The sequence below is a fragment of the Notolepis coatsorum genome (assembly GCF_963971535.1).
Source record: "Notolepis coatsorum genome assembly, chromosome: 16".
NCBI classification, from domain to species: Eukaryota; Metazoa; Chordata; class Actinopteri; order Aulopiformes; family Paralepididae; genus Notolepis; species Notolepis coatsorum.
The window spans coordinates 18,115,774-18,136,986 of record NC_140180.1 but is presented as its reverse complement, the minus strand read 5'-3'; the positions used below and the strand labels follow the sequence as shown (position 1 = coordinate 18,136,986).

At 47.2% G+C, this 21,213-nt stretch overlaps 1 protein-coding gene across 1 annotated transcript in view; it reads left to right on the top strand.

Moving 5' to 3' along the window:
* Window positions 1-12,045: 12,045 nt before the first annotated feature.
* Window positions 12,046-21,213, top strand: part of fgf16 (fibroblast growth factor 16) — a 10,709-nt gene continuing 1,541 nt past the window's right edge. The window contains exons 1-2 of the mRNA XM_084332208.1: window positions 12,046-12,426; window positions 17,464-17,567. Of these exons, the coding sequence (XP_084188334.1) occupies window positions 12,138-12,426; window positions 17,464-17,567 (393 nt within the window). The 5' untranslated portion in view covers window positions 12,046-12,137. The remainder of the gene's footprint in view (window positions 12,427-17,463; window positions 17,568-21,213) is intronic.

The window sequence follows — 21,213 nt, the reverse complement described above, 5'->3', positions numbered from 1 at the left end:
GAATGACAGCATTGTTTGTCTGTCTGTCTGTCTGTGTACATAATCCAATCAAATCCACTGATTGATCGGTCGACCGGTGGAACAGGAGACGACGGTTCAACTCGGGAACGTGGGAAAATAAATTCTTTAAAAGGCTTTTTTTAGTAACTCCTCGCTTTGGCATCACGGCGAGAGTGAACGAGAAGAGAGGCACACGCTATGGAATAATAGACTAGTCTTTCTTGGCTGCGTGTAATTCGATCGGACGTTTCATGAAACAGTAAAACCCCACATTAAAAGTACGGATAATTAACTGCTAAACCACTGTCTGGTGTGGTTAAGATAGAAGCCCCTAACAAGCTGTTCCTCTCCGTCTACTGCGCTAGCAGGACAGCTCTGTTGGTGTGGCATGGACATGGATCCCCCCCCCCGCCCCCCCTCTCCCAAGAACATATGCAAGTAATTTGTACAACAAATGTTGGTTTTAGACTGTGTTCTTGCATACTATAGTGGCTTCTCAAAAAACCTGCGGGGCTCCCTTCGTTTAGTGCTTGAAAGCAAAGCAAACACAATTAATTAACACTATCTTTACACGGGGTGGTCGAGCTGGGCCTGAAACGTTACACCATTACCTAAATTTGCATGCATCTGTCCATGTGTGTGTGTGTGTGTGTGTGTGTGTGTGTGTGTGTGTGTGTGTGTGTGTCCCGCGCCCACCCCAAACCCCCAACCCCACGACCCACCACCCCCACACCCCCCCTTCCCCACCCCCCCAGCCCAGTGCGCAAAAAAAGCGCCCTTGAACGGGGCCGCGGGACCACCTGTGTGAAAGAGGAGACCCTGTCTGTTATGTCTCTGCTATGGAATGAAATAACACGGAATCCAGCTCTGCAAATAACTCACAGTGAAGATCATTTTCTGCGTGCCGCTTGACAAAAGGTAAAATAAGAACAGATGATCTCCTCTCTCGCTTGTCTGGGATTTTTGCAGTTCTGCTCTGGAGATGTACTCAACAGTTCAGACCCTTCGCTCCGCTCGGTTCCTTTCCGCTATAGCCACGGGGCTGGCTGGGGCTGACCCCGTCCTTGTGGCCTTGTTAGCTGGGTGGTATTTAGATACAAGTTCTCATTCCCTAATAGCCACTGACATGGAGTCAGACGTTTTTTCCATCCCCTCACTTGGCGGAGGTTAAGGAGGGGTGGAGTAATCTGATCTGGGATCTGTGCTTAGAGGGGTGAGGCATCAGGAGGAGCAGCAGGGGCCGTCTCCTGGTCTCTCCCTAACCTAAGGATTCAAGAACGTGGCAAAAGCAAGTTCAGCAGGCCACATAACACAATGAAGGAAGACATTTGCTTCTAGAATAATGGATCTTAATGAAGTATGTACACACGTATAACTGATCAGCTTAGCAAACAATGTACTTCTTCAAAGAATGAACTTGGGCACAAAAGCGTGGCATGTTTCAACCTCAACAAGTCTTCCTCAGGTGTTTCTCCCTGTCCAGGAGAGAAGGTCTGGAACTCGCCTCATAGCCTGCATATCAACCCATGCTATTATAGAAGTCTACGCCAAAGATAGACTGTCTAGACATGGTTTTTGTGCAGCCTGACAAGGGATTTGAACCTCTGAAACAACAGATACCTGGTCGCTTAGGGAGATGTAATTTATAGACGTGCTGCTGCTCCACTCTTAAGCCCTTAGACTTGGTATATCATTACGCCCTCAGAGTTATTACTAGTGGTAGTTATTGTACTCATCATTGTATCATGTATGATAAGGTTGGTTGGTTTTCTCCTGGCTGAGAGATGTAACAAGTTCAAGTTTCAAGTTGAACTTGAAACGATATCTGAAGGCAGAAACTACATGTTTCCTATATAACAAACATTGGTATTTGTTTATCCAACAATGAATTCGGTTGTTAAAGAACCCAGGACGCCTATCGTAAAAGAGTAGGGGGTTCCCCGACGTTCCTGGCCAAATTCCCTCTGACATCAAGGCCACCTAATCATCCCTTCCCCTTAATTGGCTGATCCCTGTCTCCTAAGCCGTTCAGCCACTGTGTAGTGCGATGTGTGCCGGGTGCCAGTGGATGGCAGCCATTGAGCCTGCGTAGCCCCAAGGTTGGGTGCTACCAGTGGTGATGAAGGAGGCAATTTCCACTCTATGTTGTAAAGCGCTTTGAGTCTGAGAAAAGCGCTATTTAAATGTAATGAATTATCCATAAAGCCCTTGTTGGAAAACTACCATCTTACCTCAAAACCCTGCTGGGTTGGAACTTTGGACTCTGTCTAACCTGCTCAAATGACTGGCTTCTGCCTGTGTTGACCGGGGAAGTTTTATGAGTTGTCAGCTTCTTTCATTTCTATGCTACAGACGCGACAGGCGCGCTCCTTTTCCCAGCGTGCTAGCGTTTTTGGGCGGAGCGCTCCCAGCGCCTAAAGTTGAAACTAGTTAAACTTTTGGAGAGGAGCGGCGCTCATCAAGGTATCTTTTTTCGACCGACCAATCAACATCGAGCAAGTGGCGGAGCCGCGAGACTCAGGAAAAGAAGTGCACGCTCTGGGCATGCATATTTTTGCTTTTCAAAGCGGTCCGCCTTGAAAAAAACGTCCCCGGTGGACACAAAGCCTAATGCTTCAGGTCCCCTGAGTCTGTTCTGAATTTGGAAAGTCAGCTTTTAATTTCTGTGCCCCGAACACATGGAGCGACCTTCAACACACGCTAAAGATTGATTCTCTCATAGCCTTTAGAAGAACTATGATCACACACCACTCTGTTTTCAATATGTGATGGTTTTAGCTGATCATTGAATTGGGTTTTGTCTTGTTATTTGAACTTTGGCTTTGTGCAGTATACTGTCCCAACATAATTTAAATAAAGGTTTGAATGAATGAATGAATGAATGAATGAATGAATGAATGAATGAAATCATGAAATCAAGACCTGTGTTATGAGCGTGACACGTCTGAATGTAGAAAGATGTATACAAATCTTACAAGATTTTTATATGATCTACCAAAAAAATCTAAAGTCAAACATATGGCAGTAAATATACATATAGGACTCTTACAAGGAATTTACAGAATATGCCTTATATGGTTGGGCAACCCGAAAATCTAACATATATTAGTATAAATAAAAACGAAGGTTATCCTATAACCCTAGTTATATGAGTATAGCGAGCGCTCTGCTCTATTGGAACTGTCCCTTTAATCATATGCTATCATGAAAACTTTCAACCACGTGTACGCACCCACCTGCCTGACCACGCCCACATCCGCTCACATATAAGCGGGGTCATAGCCATACTACCAGCTCCTCCGGAAAGACACGTGGGGTCCTCAGTGAGTCAGAGCAGAGCGCTCGCTATACTCATATAACTAGGGTTATAGGATAACCTTCGTTATTTTTCGTATAGCTTTGCGCTCTGCTCTATTGGAACACAAGAGTGGAGCAGAGCGGAAAGCCCGACAGATGTACCCGCTGAGGTCCCCTACAACCGAACAGAATACCGGGGAGGATCCGGGCCCCCTCTAGTGAGGGACGGGAGGGAGATCGGACCCGACTGTGCAAAGAGGGTTCAGTACCTCAAACGCACAGGGTGAGCAAACCGTGGGACTTACCTATGTTTAGAAAGGCCCGCGACTACTCAGACGTGCATCCCGCACGCCACCAGGGAACGGACGTGAAGCAAAAACAACCTGTCACAGCCCCCAACATCGGGGGGTCAGGGTCAAAAAGCCCCAACCCCGTGGCAAGGCCGTAGCAGCGGGGTGGGGAGGAGGCCCCAGCCCCAGGCCACATCCCGGGGGGCCAGGACCCCCTGAAAAAGGGGCCTGGTGAGGTCAACGAGGCCGTGGCATCGAGACCCCACCAGACGGTCACTGGTGACACCACCCCCCACATCGCCAGCGTATCGGACAGGGCCTAAAATAGGTGAAGGCCCTTCTCCCCCTGGCACGCCGCTCCGAAGCGCTCCAAGGAGGCTTCCCCCCCACAATGTCGTGGGGCCAACTGGCGCACTGGGGAGACAACCCTCCAAAGAGGTTGATCCCTCAATCCAGGTCGACAGGTCTTAAGAGCAGAACTCGACCTGCGCACGGAGCACTGCGGACTAGACAGGCGCCTAAGGGGCTTACTGTAAGAACAGTATCCCGGCGGAAAGGGTGTTTGGTATGCCGTGCACCATGTCACAATCTCATGGGGCCACGAACCTCGCAGAGTCGGAGTTAGCCAACTCCGCCAGCGAACAGATTCCACCACGAACCCTGACCCTGCCAATTTATTAATCCCGCGGGGTCGAGGTTCAGAGAAAGAGTTTGACACAATTGGCAGACGTCACGAAACATGCAGGGGCATACTCTCGGGCAGCCGGGGTCAGACCCGGGCTCAACCAGAGAGTCGACTCTGCTACCAACACACCGGGGAGACAACCACCCCCCCTATGTTTATTAACAGAAAATGGTTGCTCCCTTAACCCATTAAGAAACCCCGGAAATGGGGCGGCTAGGTGGTGTAGTGGGCAAGGCACTCGCCACCAATGTGGAGACGCTGGGTTCGCGTGTTCGAATCCAGCTCTCCACATTGTTTTCAGTTTGGCTGGTCGTCCGTACTAATACAATTGGCAGTATTAGAGGGTGGGAAACTGATGGGTGGGGATCGGGCGTTGTGGACAGCGACTCCTACAGGTCGGTTGGTGCGCCTGCGCAGTAGAATCAGGAAGTGTCGGGGGCAGCGTGAGCCTCCCACGCGTTACTCCTCGCCACTGAGAGATCGAGCTGCGCAGGTGAAAAGATGCAACTGCTGTTACCTCAAGTACCGGAGGGGACTTGTGCTATGTATGACTTAGTCCACATTGCAGCCGGCTTGTGGAAGGCAAGAAACAGCGTTCGTGACAGGGGAGGGTTGAATTGGATGATACGAAATTGGGATGGGAGAAAATATAGAAAATGGGAGAAAAAGTGGATAAAAAAAAAGAAACCCCGGAAACATAACTGCGTGTATACACAGGCTATACAATGCAGTTCAAGGTGTTTCAGGTTCAAAAAGGGTTAACCCAGGCCAACAGGTCAACGAGGGCAAGGCCCGACCTGGGCCTGGAAGACCGGGACCTACACAGGGATGCACAGAGGAGTTGACAGAAGCAACCTCCCCGACAGCCCCCTGCCATCCCCGACTTAGCAGGAAGGGAGAGGTGAAAATGAATGGAGAAGGACCACCCACCTAACATTGTGCAAAAAGGTACAACACAGTATGGACCAATGCACACCACTATTAAGGGCAACTCGTAGTGACATCTATATGACACACACATTCATGACATCAACCCCTGTGACGTCCGGCCCGCCCAGGCATTTTCCCCCCGGAAAAGCTCAGGGTCCTTCGGGGCACCAGAACTTGTCTGCGCCCCGGCGGACAATGGGTTAAACTGATCCGGTCCGGCGCGACCAGGACAAGTCCCGTGCCCTTGTCACGCCGCCGCCCCCAGTCATCCAGTACCACCCCGCCCATCATCAGCCCCGACATGAAGCGCGCCAGCTGCACGATGTTGGAGGTCGCAGCCAGGCTCTGGGTCGAGGCGATGAATATCTGGTCACTCCAGAGAAAGACGTTTGTCTTGTTTACATCAGAGTCGCATCTATGCCTTCTACAACGCCGCTCGGTTTTCCATATCGACATTTATGACATACACAACATAGGAGTAGTGGGGGAGAAGAAGAGGGATATTTTTAAATAGCAAGAATTATCGACTGGCAACTCTGTGCTCGTCAGACATGTTAATGTCATGTATGTTGTGTATGTCATAAATGTCGATATAAATTGAAAATGGGGGACCCTGATGTAAACAAGACAAACGTCTTTCTCTGGTCTGCATCCCCTTAACAATTGTGTGTATTGCGCCGTACTGTATTGTACCCATTCTGCAATCTGTTAAATAAAGTTTTCATTCATTCATTCATTCATTCATTCATTTCTCCCCCACTACTCCTCCAACGGGTGTTTGTGCGACCATGTCGACCTGAACAATGGGGGATTAATAAGAACGAGCCGCCTCGGAGAGGGAGAGAGGATATCGCAGGCGGAAGACGGCCGCTGGAGCTGGACCGAGTCAGCGGCGCACGGAGCCGGGGAGAAACCACCGCCTCGCCCCGCTGCCTCTATGCTCCGCTTCACAGCGCGGCAGTGGGCGATAAGGGGGGCGTGCTAGCGCGCGGTCACGTGGGCTTAGTGGCCAATCAGAGGAACCCGGAAACTGAGCGCCGTTGTAGAAGGCATAGAGGCGTCCCCGAGCCATGTAAGCCTCCATCGACGGGAAGAATGGGCAGACAACACTCGCCTCCCTCACAGGACGGCGTTGCCAGAGATGACCTATCATGTCATCGAGAACAGGTGCCGGCAGTGGCTGTGGCAGCGCCACACCGTTAGCACGGGCGGCTGCTGTCATGAGCTTGGGGAACAAGGCGTGCAACTCCATTTGCACACCTTCTTCCACTTCGCTCGCATCCCTCGCGTTTGGGAGGCTCCATAGGATAGGTGGGAGCCAACATCCGGTGCGGCTGATAGCAGGGCATCTCGTCTCGGGGGTGGTGACTTTAACCCAGTCCCGGAGTACGAGGCTCTCCAGGAAGACACAGCACCCTCTGCCACTCCCCGAGGGGGAGAATGCTCTGTCTCCGCTGGAGCGTCGAACAAGAATGCCCCCACCCCCTCCATGTAATCCTCAGTTTCCATCGGATGCGATGGAGAGGGGACGAGGGAATCCTCGCTCTGTGCCAGCCCAACACAACCGCTAAGCTGTCCGCCCCCGCCGCTCATCGCCGTATGACGAGAACGAGCCGAGGCGAAGAGCCTGCGTCGCAAATCCCCGGCCACCAGAGGGACTGCCAGCCTACCAGCTGACTGCCCTCCGGCGGGGGAACCAGAACCGGAACTCGGCCACCTCACAGGAGATGGGAGCTTGACGGCCCCTCAGCGACGCGCACTCTCCTCCGGACGCCGCTGAGGCGCACCTGCCTGCCACAACCGTGGAGCCAGGAACGCCTCACGACGCACGGAGGAAGCCGCGACTGTGAAGCGCTGGTGGAGGCCAGAACGATAATCGTCTAAGCTCTCCGGTGGTGAAGACATTATCCCTTTCTTTTCCCGAAAATGTGCGAGAGAGAGAAAACAAAAGCACAATGTCAGTACAGCTCCTTAACCAACTACTTTTAGCACTGAACTTGAAGAGGTGCTATACACGGACTTCACGGTGGTGAAAGTAGGGAAGGAGCTGGTAGTATGGCCATGACCCCGCTTATATGTGAGCAGATGTGGGCGTGGTCAGGCAGGTGGGTGCGTACACGTGGTTGAAAGTTTTCATGATAGCATATGATTAAAGGGACAGTTCCAATAGAGCAGAGTGCAAAGCTATACGAAAAATAACATAGATGAAATGAGTATGGTAACGATATCTGAAGGCAGAAACTATATGTTTCCTATAAAACCTTCTGAGGGGCAGAACCTATATGTTTCTTATCATCCTTTTCCATGTTGGGGTTGGCTCTGGACCCTGGTACAACCAGAAGTATAGTCATCCATATCTTTCTAGGTGCAGCAGGGTTGATATGAAAACCCATGTGACTGAGAAGCGGTGAAAGAGCAGTAGGGTTGAAATGTCGTCCAGTTTTTAATGAAAAGTTTGCGTGTGAGTTAACTCTAAACAGCTCTATAGGGCACTAAGCTACTTACACTTGCACTAAGCTAATTTTAGCTCATTTAAATGTATTGTTTATATTGTACATATCTCCTGTATATTGTGTGTTTGTATATTGTGTCTTACATGTTTACTTTTGTTGTTTATATTGTCTATGTAGATATCTTTTTATATACACCGTGGGAATGAGGGAAAACGCAATTTCAACTTTCTGTATGTCTTGCACAAATAGAAAATTGACAATAAAGTTGACTTTGACTCCATGGAACTTGAATTTGTGCATACAGGATTCACACACATACACGTTCCTGTTTGTAGAACATACAGGTATAGTTGGTTTTGTTTTGTCAGGGGGAAAAAGAACCTTTTGCTCGGCCCGGCTGCCGCAAAGAGGAGTGCAGATGAGGTTCTTCAAATCCAAATAAACAAGGTGAGACACTTATTAGCCCCAATTGGAACTGCAAGTGTAACCTCATTTTCAATTTCAACTCTCTCACTCCACGGCTCGCGCTGAGAGCAACTTCAAAGCCGGCGCTGTGTACCCCGAGGTCATTATCTCATTTCTAACGCTATATCCTCCACAGGTTCTCCAGCATATGGGAACATTTTAACTCTGGAGTTTTTTTTGTGTGTGTGCAGTCATAAATCTGCCATGTCAACCATAAAATATTGCTGACCAGCAACAGATGGAGTTATAATAGTTACTACCCAAAAAAATCTTAAATTTTTTACCACTTTCTAGATTTTCAGCCTGACACTTATGTGTAACTAAGAGTCCAAGAGTCCTTATAGACACTTTGAGAGATATGCACGGGAGAGAGAGAGAGAGAGAGAGAGAGAGAGAGAGAGAGAGAGAGAGAGAGAGAGAGAGAGAGAGAGAGAGAGACGAGAGAGAGAGAGAGAAAAGGGCGGGCGGAGGCAGTGGCAACGTGGTGTTCCTTTTTAATTCTCCATCTTTCCATCTCTCTCTCTCTCTCTCTCCCTCTCTCTCGCGCTCTTTCTTTCTCTTTAATCCCCGTCCCTCCATCCTCAGCTGAGACGAATCAGCTCCTTTCATCCTCTCTTCGCAGCGCCGGGACCCGGTGTCTGTTGGCACAAAGCCTGACCATCGCCGACTCCTCGTCGGTCCCCCTTTGCCCAATTCATCAACCGGAGGCCCCCGGGACATTCATCAAGACCACCACCTTTCATATCTACAGCACCAGCTGAAAGCCACTGTCCCCTCTGTGACTTCAATGCAGCCCGACACGCCCACAAGATTTATAGTGGCATAATTATTAGTAACAATGAAAAAGGAGCTTTGCCCTTTTCCATATACACACCAGACTTGTTACTGTAGCCCTGCACTCTTCTCAAGACGTTCTCTCTCTCTTTCTCTCTATATATTTCTCTCTCTTTCTCTCTCTCTCTCTCTCTCCCTCTCTCTCAAAACCCCGGTCACACTGACTTAAGAATGTATCAAAATCTGGTTTATTTTGACAAGTATATTCGCACAGACAAAGAATTTGTTTTGGTCCAAGTTGCTTTGCAAGAACAGAGACAAAGAAAAACAACACACGCCTAGACTACTATCAACATACAATACTGCTGATAATACAGCACTTGCCTTGTAGCCCCTAAAAAAAGGTTAACAAACTTCTCAAAGCCTATATAGGAACGTCTCCCTTCCCAAGAGGAGCTGTGAGATTCATCGTTGTCCTATCATAACAGGAAAGACGAAGGCCTGATCACACACACAGACACACACCTAGTGTAATAATAGCAATACGATGACACTAATAATGACACTGAGAAAACACTGCCTAGTCTATAATTCTCCACGCGAACCGCTAACCTCACCGTTCGCCACTGTTCTCCTCGAAGGGCAGCCGACCGCCGAAACCGTGTCGTAAATCACCGCCCGATGGGGGAGGGCCCCGGGATGAGTCGAGAGGTGAGGAGGGAAGAACTCCCAGAGGAAGGGGGTTTCCGAAAACAGTGTGAAGGAGGTCTAAAATAACATGTCTAATAGTTAAATCATGTTATTGATGTAATCATAACCCCCCCCCCCCCCCCCCCCCCACCCCCACCCCTTATCCCGCTGTCACCGATACCTCAGGAACAGTGAACTAATTAAAACACTCCTGGTTTGTTTTTCTTTCATTCCTTACAGAAATAAAGGCTTGACACGCCGGCCGTGTTTCATCTGCGGAGGTACAAGTCGGGGCCCGTGGCACCATTGTGCATATATATATATATATATTAAAAAAAATATATATATATATATATATATATATATATATATATATATATATATAATATATATATATATATATATATATATATATATATATATATATATATATATATATAAAGAAAATCCCCATTCAATAATAAATCAGACCTATTATTCATTATCCTAGGTATGGTTCTGTGCTGTATCCTCTTTTAAATCCTCCAGTAGAGCATGGTGGCACAGCCCGACCCCGGGCACCTGACATATCAAACGCTTGACATCACTGTTCGGGAAGGACCTTGGCTTCAGCTGGAGGGGCAGGGCTGGATGGGCTGGATGTGCTGAGAGGAGACTTGTAATTATCTGACTAAGATGTTTTATTACTGTATAAAAGCAGTTAATTTTACGTCAGTGTTGAGGACCCAACCCCCCCCCTCTCTCTCTCTTATCAACAGTCTAGACAGTGTGCTCTCCTCCCTCGCTATGTTCCAGTTGTGATTATTACCACAACATTTACCAGCGAAACACAGCGAGAACGAGGGAGGACAACTTATGACGCGTTGATGATGACGCCTCTGGTGGCAACGCGATCCGACGCGGATTAAAACTTGTCTGGGAGTTATGTGGCATCATGGACATATTTTATAATGTAATATTTACATCATCAATTCCCATAACCCACGCCGGCTGGAGCCTGCAGGAGACAATCTGACACTATTATAGCACCGTATCTGAGTAATTTGAGAAGGTGCAGGAGGTCTCTCCACACCTGTCAGATTTGACAGTGCACGTCATCGGTGTTTAGACTAGCGGGCCGGCCAAGGTGGGACCTGGTGAGCCAGATTTGGCCCTTCCCAAATCCCAACATTCCTCGTGGTGCACCCTAGGGGGTTCCAGAGTGTAACACGAGGTTTCAAATTGGTCCTTTTTTTTTAATGCATTTTGATTGTATTTGAGGTTTGATTATTTAAATATTTAGTCATCAACACATTAACAAAAACACCATGATGACCCAAGATATTCTCATATACACCTACTTCTTGATAGATAATAAACAACACAGCATCCCACACAGCCTTGGTACTCAATGTTAAAAAACGTTGCTATGAGAGAGAGAGACACTGCTGGTCTAAACTGTTCTTCCCACTGTCTCTCTCCTGTGGTTCTCTAGTGATTCCAGCCGCTGGTTTTGGAGCACCGCTGCTATAGACACGTCGAAGCAAGGAAGCACCTGCTTCCAACCAGGGGGTGGAGAGAAAATGCGTCCATGAAAACTCTACCTACCAACCCCAGTGAGTGGCTTCGTGCTGGAGCACTTGTGCAGGAGATTGCATGCTCTCGGACTGTGCACAGATTCTTCTGGCTTCCCCCCCCCCTTCTCCCTGGCTGGGAAAGGTGCGCCTGATTCTGCCTTTTCTTTTTTCTTCTTCGGGAGAGTGTGAGGAGACTTATAGGACGCATGATGACGAGTGTACACATTTGACCAGAAAAAAAAACTGAGAATAATACTGTAGATTATGGATCGCCTTTGTGGTGGTGGTGGAGTCGTTGGATCTGTGAAACGTGTAGTTTGTCAGCTTTGTGTCAACAATCATTGGTGTTTTAATAATGATGGTCTTCTGCTTCTGCAGCGCATTTTAATGGACCACAAACTATTACCAGAGTTTCCTGCTCTTCTTGGGTTATTATTATTATAGGTTATGTGGTGGTTTTTATCAGGAGAAAACCTCGAACCGCACGTCAAGAGCTGTTAGGCTGCCTGAAACGCGCATGCAGGAGAATGCGAAGGTTCCTCTCGAGTTTGGATTTGTTTGGAAGAAATACTACAACTTTGAGAAGAGCACTGTCAAAGACAGAGGCATCATCGGCAATAAAAAGTTGGACTGAAAGACATATTCGGTAAAGCAAACTAGCCGGTGCGCGGCGCGTAAGAAGGGATGCCAGCCAGCCAGGCGTGGCTTGGATTTGAATATCCAATGTGAGAATGCGTGGGGAGTATGTATATAATAGGGTCTTTCCATCTGATAAACAGAGATATCAAACTGATGAATATAGTAAAGGACGATTAATAATAAACTGAAAGGACTCTGGAAGGGGGAGAGCGCGCGGCGCGCCGGGTTCGCTTTGTGTGCGTAATATATATATATGGATTGGACTTCCATGTTTCACAGCAAACCTTTTTCCCTCCCTGTGTGAATCAACGTACATTTTAATTACATTAGTCGCTTTTTGACAGCTGTGTGCACCATCATGGCAGAGGTCGGGGTTTTTCTAGGGACGCTCGATTTGGATATACAAAGCTTCCCTCACGCTGCACTCGGAAATAACAACATGATGCCCGCGCCGCCGGAGCCGCCCGTGGGTCTGAGCGAGCGCCTGGGGCAGATCGAGGGCAGGCTGCAGCGGGGCTCGCTCACGGATTTCGGGCACCTCAAGGGGATCCTGAGGCGCAGGCAGCTGTACTGCAGGACAGGCTTCCAGCTGGAGATATTCCCCAACGGGACGGTGCACGGGACGAGGCAGGACCACAGCAGATTCGGTGCGTAATGGTGATGATGATGAATGTTCGACCATTGCTAGTGCAGCAGCCTATATATTCGAAGATTCACTTTTTTGTATGAGCAACCTTTTGGGGGCGACAGTATAGCTCGGGTGGTTAGAGGAGCAGTTGTCTGGTAATCTGGAGGTTCCCGGTTTGATTCCCGAGCGCTCCTCCCGCGGGCAGCGTGTCGAAGTGTCCTTGAGCAAGACACTTAACCCCCTAATTGCGCCCGATGAGCAGGTTGGCACCTTGCATGGTTGTGTGAGTGAATGGGTCAAATGTGAGGAACCAGTTGTAAAGCGTTTTGGATAAAAAGAGATATATAAATGCACCATTTTACCATTTTCTATTTGACATTCACATGGAGTAACAGTAACCTTTTCGACGTCTCTGGTGTGAGAAAAAAAATGGCAATATCAAATATCTTACTTTACTTGTTTGTTGAACTGCACGAACAAGATTTATCGGGAACATTGGTTGCTTTTGCTTTTTATTGGCCTGCTATAAAATACTTGTTTCCCGTATAGGCCGCGGTGATTAGTCATATTGAGGTACTTTGATGTTTGCGCGTTAAAGTCACCCGCAGCCTTCAGAAAAGCCGCACACCCTTTTACTGGCAACGGGCGCAGGTGTCTCTCCTCCGCGGAAAACAAGCGGCGCGCACAGCTATGGGGCCCGTGCGCCTCTCCGCGCGTCTGTCCGCGCACCCACTCAAAGTATATCCAGCCCACACTGCATGCGCACCCCTTGATTATACTATTAATATAAATCATTCGAGGTGTGGTTTGCATCAGAATGATAAACAAATGAGGTCAGGGGGCAGATATGCGCATTTCTTGCGCCTCATATCCATGCAGTCATTTTGCAGGTGCAGCCTCGCTTTTTTTGCTCTGGAAAAGAGTGGAATTGCTCTAAATTAAAGCATGACCACTGTGGAATTCGTGGAAGGTTTAATGCTCTCCCCTCAGCCAACACAAGCCGGTTTACAGGGTTGGGTGGTCCGTGTGTGTTTGTTTCTGGCTTCACAGCTTAAAATGCAAGGTCTTTGTCAAGAGCTGCAAGGAGGGCCATGGCTTTGATTAAAGGGATATAAAACACGCTCTTCACCCTACAAAGAATTAGGGGGATCTTCTTTGTCATCCTCTGGCATTAGAAAGGGGCTCAGAAGGAATGGGAACCAGGTGGTGGCTGACGTGGGCCCATGCCAGTTAAGGCACCCAGCTGTATTCTGTCTGACTTAACGTTAACATCACAGCCACGAGCGTAGTTCATAAAGAGTCAATAGCTTTTAATTATACCAGTTTGACGTCTTCCGTCACGGTTAGATGTGTGTTGCTCACCTCACTGTAACTTCCTGTGACCCAGCAGCAGCCCCATAATTACTACTGTACAATTTGACTCAATAAAAGTTACCTCTTCTCTGACACCATAGCAGTCATCATTATAGGAGGCATCAACAGAAAGATGACAAAAACAACCACCATTATACAGTCTCTGGAAACTCGTTGTGATGCTACACCGTTCAGATGATCCAGTACAATGAAAATCGATGTTGTTAGTCTATTGTTAGAACTATTTGTTGTTGTTATTGTGAAAATGATGCCTAAAGTCCTTTCATTTATATCCCCCCCTGGATATCAACAAAATCAAACCATTTCAGATATCTGCTTCCTTGAAGAGATCGCATGATCTGCTTGGGTTATACCCTGAATGATTCACCCGTCAGTCAGTCTGTCAGCTGTCAGTAGTTGGAAAGCACACCAGCTAGCTAGTCCACAAACAGAATGAAACTATAGTTTGCTAATTCTAGTGGTTCAAAAACATCCACAGCGACTGTGATAATTATGCATCACCCGCTAGCACAAGCACAGTTATAGCCAATGTTAATCTCCCATAGCAACCGATCACACTGGTCCCATTAATTTGTTTACATTTGAAAGCTTTGTGTGTATTACGATACTAACATGACATCTCCTTTCAATGAACAGAAGGCCACGCCCCCCCCCCCCCCCCCCCCCCCCTCAACATACCGAGAGTTGGCTGTGCTCAGAGAGGCTGCACTAAAACAGTTATAACGAATCAAATTATACATCTGAAGTTGAGAAAACGACACCCTAACATTAACATTCCACAAAACGTTTTTTTTTTTTTTTTTACATCATTGTATTGGCTCTTTAGCTTTTAAAATGTCTTCTCTTGTTTGTGGGACGGTCCCCGGGCTCATTGCATCACATCACAGACACACCGTGACTGTTGTCATGTGGGGGGACCCACCAGAAGAAGGCAGGGTTTCTTGGGGTCCCATTCTGGGTCCAGGAGCCATAGATTGAGAAACCAGGGACTATAGAGCGATGTACGGTGGTCACCGTTGGGTCCGGAATGATGTGAATAAACAAAGTGTGTGTGATGTTATGTCAGCGGGCTGTAAAGAATTAGAGATCTGGTCCTGCTGGCCCTGTGTCCTCATCCATACGTTCGCTAGAGAGACTCCGGGGATCCGTCACCTCATCTGTCCAGCATACTCTGATGTCATCGTGCGACTTTGAAGGAGAAATTTCAATAGCGTATACTGGTCGGCTGCCAGTGGTTGTCATTGGACTCGGTTTTGTGTCAGAATCGAGGCATAGGGGTTCACGAAAGGACACGAGACGACGGTACAACAATCTACACCGACGCGGTCTCATCGGGGAAAAAAACGTAAATTAAGTACTTAATCGACCACAGGATAAAAGGTACATAATGTACGTTATGTTATATATACATGTAAGTAATACATTTACGTTTTGTATTGGCGAAAGTCCAAAAGATCGGGAGTCAAACTAACAATGCTTGTGGTGGGGGTGGGTGAGGGCCACTCTAGTCTAGACCAAGCCACCTGTGTTGGGGTCTATACTTTTACCAACTAACTTACATTTTTCCGCGATCTGATTGGCCACTGACGTTTCTGGTCATGTGACATGTGCGCCAATCGCGTGACGCCTGTTTCTGCGCCTATTTCCGCCTCTAACAGCCTGCAAACTACCTAACGCCTAGTTATATCACTGGTTAAGCTTAGGCGACTCTTTCGAAGTTGGTTAAGGTTAGAGTTTGGAATCAGGTCTGGTGTTCTATCGCCCTGCTCTAAGACAAACTCTAACCTTAACCAACTTCGAAAGAGTGCCTAAGCTTAACCAGTGATAGAAACAGGCGTCACACGATTGGCGCAGATGTCACATGACCAGAAACGTCAGTGGCCAATCAGATTGCGGAAAAAAATGCAAGTTAGTTGGTAAAAGTATAGACGCGTTGGGGTTAGGGTGCTGTGTTTGCATCAGGGTGGGTGGTTTGGTTCAGTGGTAAACACACTTGCCCCCCCCACCCCAAGCATTGTTAGCTTATCTCCTGATCGTGCTTTTTGGACTCGATACAAAACATAAATATATCGCTTATGGTTATAACGTACGTACATTATGTACCTTCTTTCTGTGGTCGATAAATACTTTATTTACACATTTTAAGCGAGGTCGGGCTGTTTACACACGGGGCGGCCGGGAAAAAAACGACAGTTAACACTTTAACTGCCAGAAGACGAGTTTAGGCGTCCTTCCCCGCCATGCTCAAGTTGCCGAAGACGCCGTAACTCGTCTTTGATATCAATATTTCAAAAATCTGTGATCGGATTCATATTTCCCATCCGCTGGCCTGAGACCCACCAAAAAGCCCCACTGAACCCTCTAGCGGTTCAAGAGCGCCATCTGGTGGCCGATCGGCGCAATCGCCAAACAGGAAGTTACTTGGACGATGTGCTGTTCACCCATATTACTTCCGGGCACTCGGTATAGGTTCCGGCACTCTAGCTCGTCACAATACATAGCGATCCGTTGCCAATAACTCGATAAACAACATGATTTGGACGTATATACTATTATACAAGCTGGATATGGACCGGATATTTTTACATCCCATAATGGAAAACTGTCTACCCCACGCTGATCGCCCAACGGCCCGCGGAGACTGGGGTGAGTTTTAGCGTGTAATACTTCCGTGTTCGACACTAACTGCTATGATGAACATTTGACCCACATTAGATGAATGGTATAACGCTGCCCACGGAATTATAAACGCCCCCTCGCCCATCCGGTCAACATCAGATGACATGTAGTAACTTCCAGAAGTCCGTCCAGTTGGATTTTTTTATATCGCGCCGATTGCTATCAAACTGTATTTGATCATCAATATAATGCATTTGGGGCTATAAATCACGTTCTGGAGAAAGCTGCAGAAAGAGATGAAAACATACTTATACTTTAGATCATATTTTAGTATGAATATGTGAATGAAAAAGTTTAACGTTCATACACCCTGAACAATACATATAGGACATTGAATGGGCCCTAATAATGGCAATTTAGCAATAGAATTTAAAAAGTTATAGCCCTGCAAAGAAGGGGAACTTCTCCATAGACAAATAGAGCTGGCAACCTATGGTATATCATGAATTTAGCCTTAGGCAATCAAAGTGTTAAAAACGTTTTAAAACAGGTTGTGTCTTTTTTGTGTGTGTTGTTCCAACACATTATGTCCAAGTTGTAGCTGACTGTACCGCTATAGCTCTACGAGACATGGTACAAGCTACAACGTCAGAATTAGTCATAATTTTCACCTAAAAAGTTGTCTATGAACCTTACCTTACCATAACCCTAACCCTAACCGTAACCTCGGTAGAGACCTCACGTCCAACGCTAACCTAAAATAGAGATACTTTTATTTATTTCGTGATCGTCGATTTTTTCCGAAGATATTAAAATGTTCTACTTTGAAGCTTGGCCATTTAGACCCATTTCACAGCAGCTATTCTGATTTGTCATACACAGGTAAACAAAGTGGTAACCATAGATATAGAATACATCATACCGAATAGTCGATATGGTTCATTATTCTATATCTATGGTTGCCCATTTGTTTACCCATCTATGACAAGTCAAAATGGCTGCTGTGTGTGTTGTGTGTGGTGTGTCTGTAGTGCTGTCTGACCAGTACTGTGTTGGACCTCAGGTATCCTGGAGTTCATCAGCCTGGCCGTGGGTCTGGTCAGCATCAGGGGGGTGGACGCCGGACTCTACCTGGGCATGAATGAGAAAGGAGAGCTCTTTGGGTCGGTAAGTCAAACTCCTTCTCTCACTACCAACCAAACCCCACAATCAGGTCATTCACACCAGGGGACATTTGTAACAACCCAATACACAACTTAAACTATAGCAATACTATAGTATTCCTGTGTTTTTATATGTGAATGCTTTCATTTGACTGGCAATGTCACTCATTCGGGCACTCACTGTTACTCTGCCCCCAGTGGCGGTTCACAGGCATGGCACTTTGCTTTGTATCTTTGACACAAAGGGCTAGATGCGTCTATACTTTCCGTAGCCGCATTTCTGGCAGACGCTCTCTGATTGGCCACTGTTGCCCAATCGCGTGACGAGCTGTGTCTTTGCCCATTTCCGCGTCGAACAGCCTGCAAACTACCTGGCATTCTATCGCCACGCTCTAAGACAAACTCTAACCTTAACCAACTTCGAAAGAGTGCCTAAGCTTAACCAGTGTAGAAACAGGCGTCGGCCAATCAGAGAGTGTCTTGCCAGAAATGCGGCTACGGAAAGTATAGACGCAGGCTAGATCCACAAAGAATGGATTGCACGGTGCTAATTGCACCCTTACTTACAATTCATTATGAATTGAAAATGGGGAACCCTGATGTAAACAAGACGAAAGTCTTTCTCTGGTCTGCATCCCCTTAACAATTGTGTGTATTGAGCCGTACTGTATTGTACCCATTCTGCAATCTGTTCATAAAATGTTCATTCAATCAATCACCTGTCCTTGTTTTTGTACACACCCATTACTATAGAAATACTATAGTGAATCAAATAATACTATGATAATATTATACACCATATACATAGTATTGCTGTGATGAGTCTCTTTAGTGTGTACAAATAAAAACTAGAAAGGTGCGCTCAGTAGAGCGCAAATCTCCACCAGGCAGCACGCCGAACACACAGACAGAAAAACACACTGACGGCTTTCCTTATAGTTGTTAGCATTATCATTAGCATGCTTGCTATCACCCTTCCTTTGCTAATGCTAACAAACACACTGACCGACAGACCGCTCTCCAATTATTATCTCCAGTTATTAGCATATTAGCATGCGAATGCTAGACAGTAATAGGAAGCATAGGAGGGGTGATAGGAAGCAAGTTAGCAAGTAAGCATAGAGACAGAGATGCAAATAGGTCATGCTCACATGGAGGGGAAAACATCCTATCGTTCTCTGTTGACTGTTGATATGTGACGGTGCCTCCTTGTCATTTAGGTAAGCTAGCAAACGACAGAAAAATACATAAAATGTGGTGGGATGTAGTGATGTCCCGATCCGATCACGTGATCGGGATCGGGGCCGATCACGTGATTTTCCGAAGATCGGGATCGGCAAAAAAATAAATACTTACCCTTTTTTTTTTATTCAACAAACCATGTTCACGTCTTAAACTCATACTGAGGCCTTAGTTTTGGTTTTAAATTGCATATCATCATTCATTTATTTATTGTCACACAGAGCAGAAGAATTTTGCCAAAACAAACCAATAGTATCCAGCTGCAGAACGGCAGACCAGCACACTCTCAGACCCAAACGCATTTCCTTTGATTTAATTATACATCAAATGATTTATGTCAAGGATTGCAATGCCTCGCTTGAATGAAGTTAACTTTTCACCTGGATAACGTCAACATTCAGGGTGAATGTAATGTGAGAAATTGGGATAAAAAAAAAAAAAAATCAAAAAAAAATTTATCGGATCGGGAAAGATCGGTATCGGTAGATACTCAAAATCACATGATCGGGATCGGATCGGGAGCAAAAAAATTTGATCGGGACATCCCTAGTGAGATGTACTACCAACAGGGTAAAGAACACATGGCTAAGTGTTCATGAGCTTCCGAACTGGAAAGCTGAGTCTTTAAGAAGAGAAAAGTGGATAGTGGAGTGGAGTCGCATCCTTGGTCTGCCGTCAGCCTCTGTGGCAACTTTCATCCACCACGGCCTTTCAGTTTGCCAGATTAGCTCCGCATAGACAGACAAACACACACACACACACGCGCGCGCATGCACGCAACCAAATGCATAATCCCCCCCAGGCTACCCGCCTGGTTGAGATGACAAAGGAATCCTATAGTTTCACTATATTTAATTTGCATAATGGATACAGGTATAGAGGGCTTCATATGAATTAATCCTCAGATTTGTCACGCGGATAAGATTTCCGAGGAACAGTTTCAGAGAATGTCACATCATTTACTGCACCTGCTGTCAATGTTGAACTGTCAGTAAGAGGTTCAGGGGAAGACTCGAGTGTATATTGAGGTCATCTTGTTACCAGGGCTCCCATACAAGACAGACAGGAGGAGCACCGTGAGACACCTGCACTCTCACCCTGTCCACTACACCTCTCACTTCAGGCTTGTGTGCGTGCAACAACAACAACAACAACAACAACAACAGCACCAAGCAAACAACATCAGCAGATAGAATGTTGCGTATACTCGTTCCAGAGAATTGTCCGGAATTATTCCAAGATCTATTTGCAGCAGTAGAGAGGAAACCACCCTCTTCTTTTAGCCAGGGTGATGTTCTAAAATATTTACATATTTCCACCAAGTGGACGGAGGAGCATCTGGAGTTCAGTCAGAACTTGCTGCTGGAGGGTGAATCCTGTAGTAGAGGTTCAGTCAGGACTCGCTGCTAAAGAATCAAGAGGTTAATTTGAGAGAGAGAGAGAGAGAGAGAGAGAGAGAGAGAGAGAGAGAGAGAGAGAGAGAGAGAGAGAGAAGAGAGAGAGAGAGAGAGAGAGAGAGAGGGGGCGGGAGAGAGAGAGAGAGAGAGAGGAGAGAAGAGAGGAGAGAGAGAGAGAGAGAGAGAGAGGAGAGAGAGAGAGAGAGAGAGAAAGAGAGGGGGGAGAGGAGAGGGGGCGGGAGAGGGGGCGGGAGAGAGAGAGAGAGAGAGAGAGAGAGAGAAGAGAGAGAGAGAGAGAGAGAGAGAGAGAGAGAGAGAGAGAGAGGGGGCGGGGAGAGAGAGAGGGGGGGGAGGGGGGGAGAGAGAGGGAGAGAGGTGAATCCTGCAGAGGGTTTCGTCTAAGACCATCCTACTGTCAACGAGCTGGACCGGTTTCAAACAGAGACGTCTCTTGTCATTATAGTCTCTAGTCTAGAGGACAAAGTGCCACCTGTGTTCCTCACATTCTTGATCTTCGGTGGGTTGTGTGTGTGTGTGAGAGAGAGAGAGAGAGAGAGAGAGAGAGAGAGATGAGGAGAGAGAGAGAGAGAGAGAGAGAGAGAGAGAGAGAGAGAGGGAGGAAGGAAGAGAGAGGAGAGGTAGGAAGGAAGAGAGAAGGGAAGGGAGAGAGAAAAGCAAGAGAGTGGGAGAGAGACAGAAAGAGAGAAGGGAGGGAGGAAGGAAGGAAGGAAGAGAGAGAGCATGTGGGGGGGTTCTCCATATCAGGTGTCTACCTGAGGGCCTCTCAGGCCTGGTCTCCCCCCCTCGGCTCTGAACAATCAGAACAGAGGCTGCTATTAAGCATTCGGCCATTATGTTGAGAATAACCGTGTGGGTATCGTTTACTGCGTCCTATCAAAAGCCTGGCATCCTGCAGCCTTGACCCTGGGGGGGGAGAGGGGGGGGGGGGGGGGGGGGGTGTCATCTGGTAATCACACACCTGACCGAGTCACCTGACCGACGGAGGCAGGC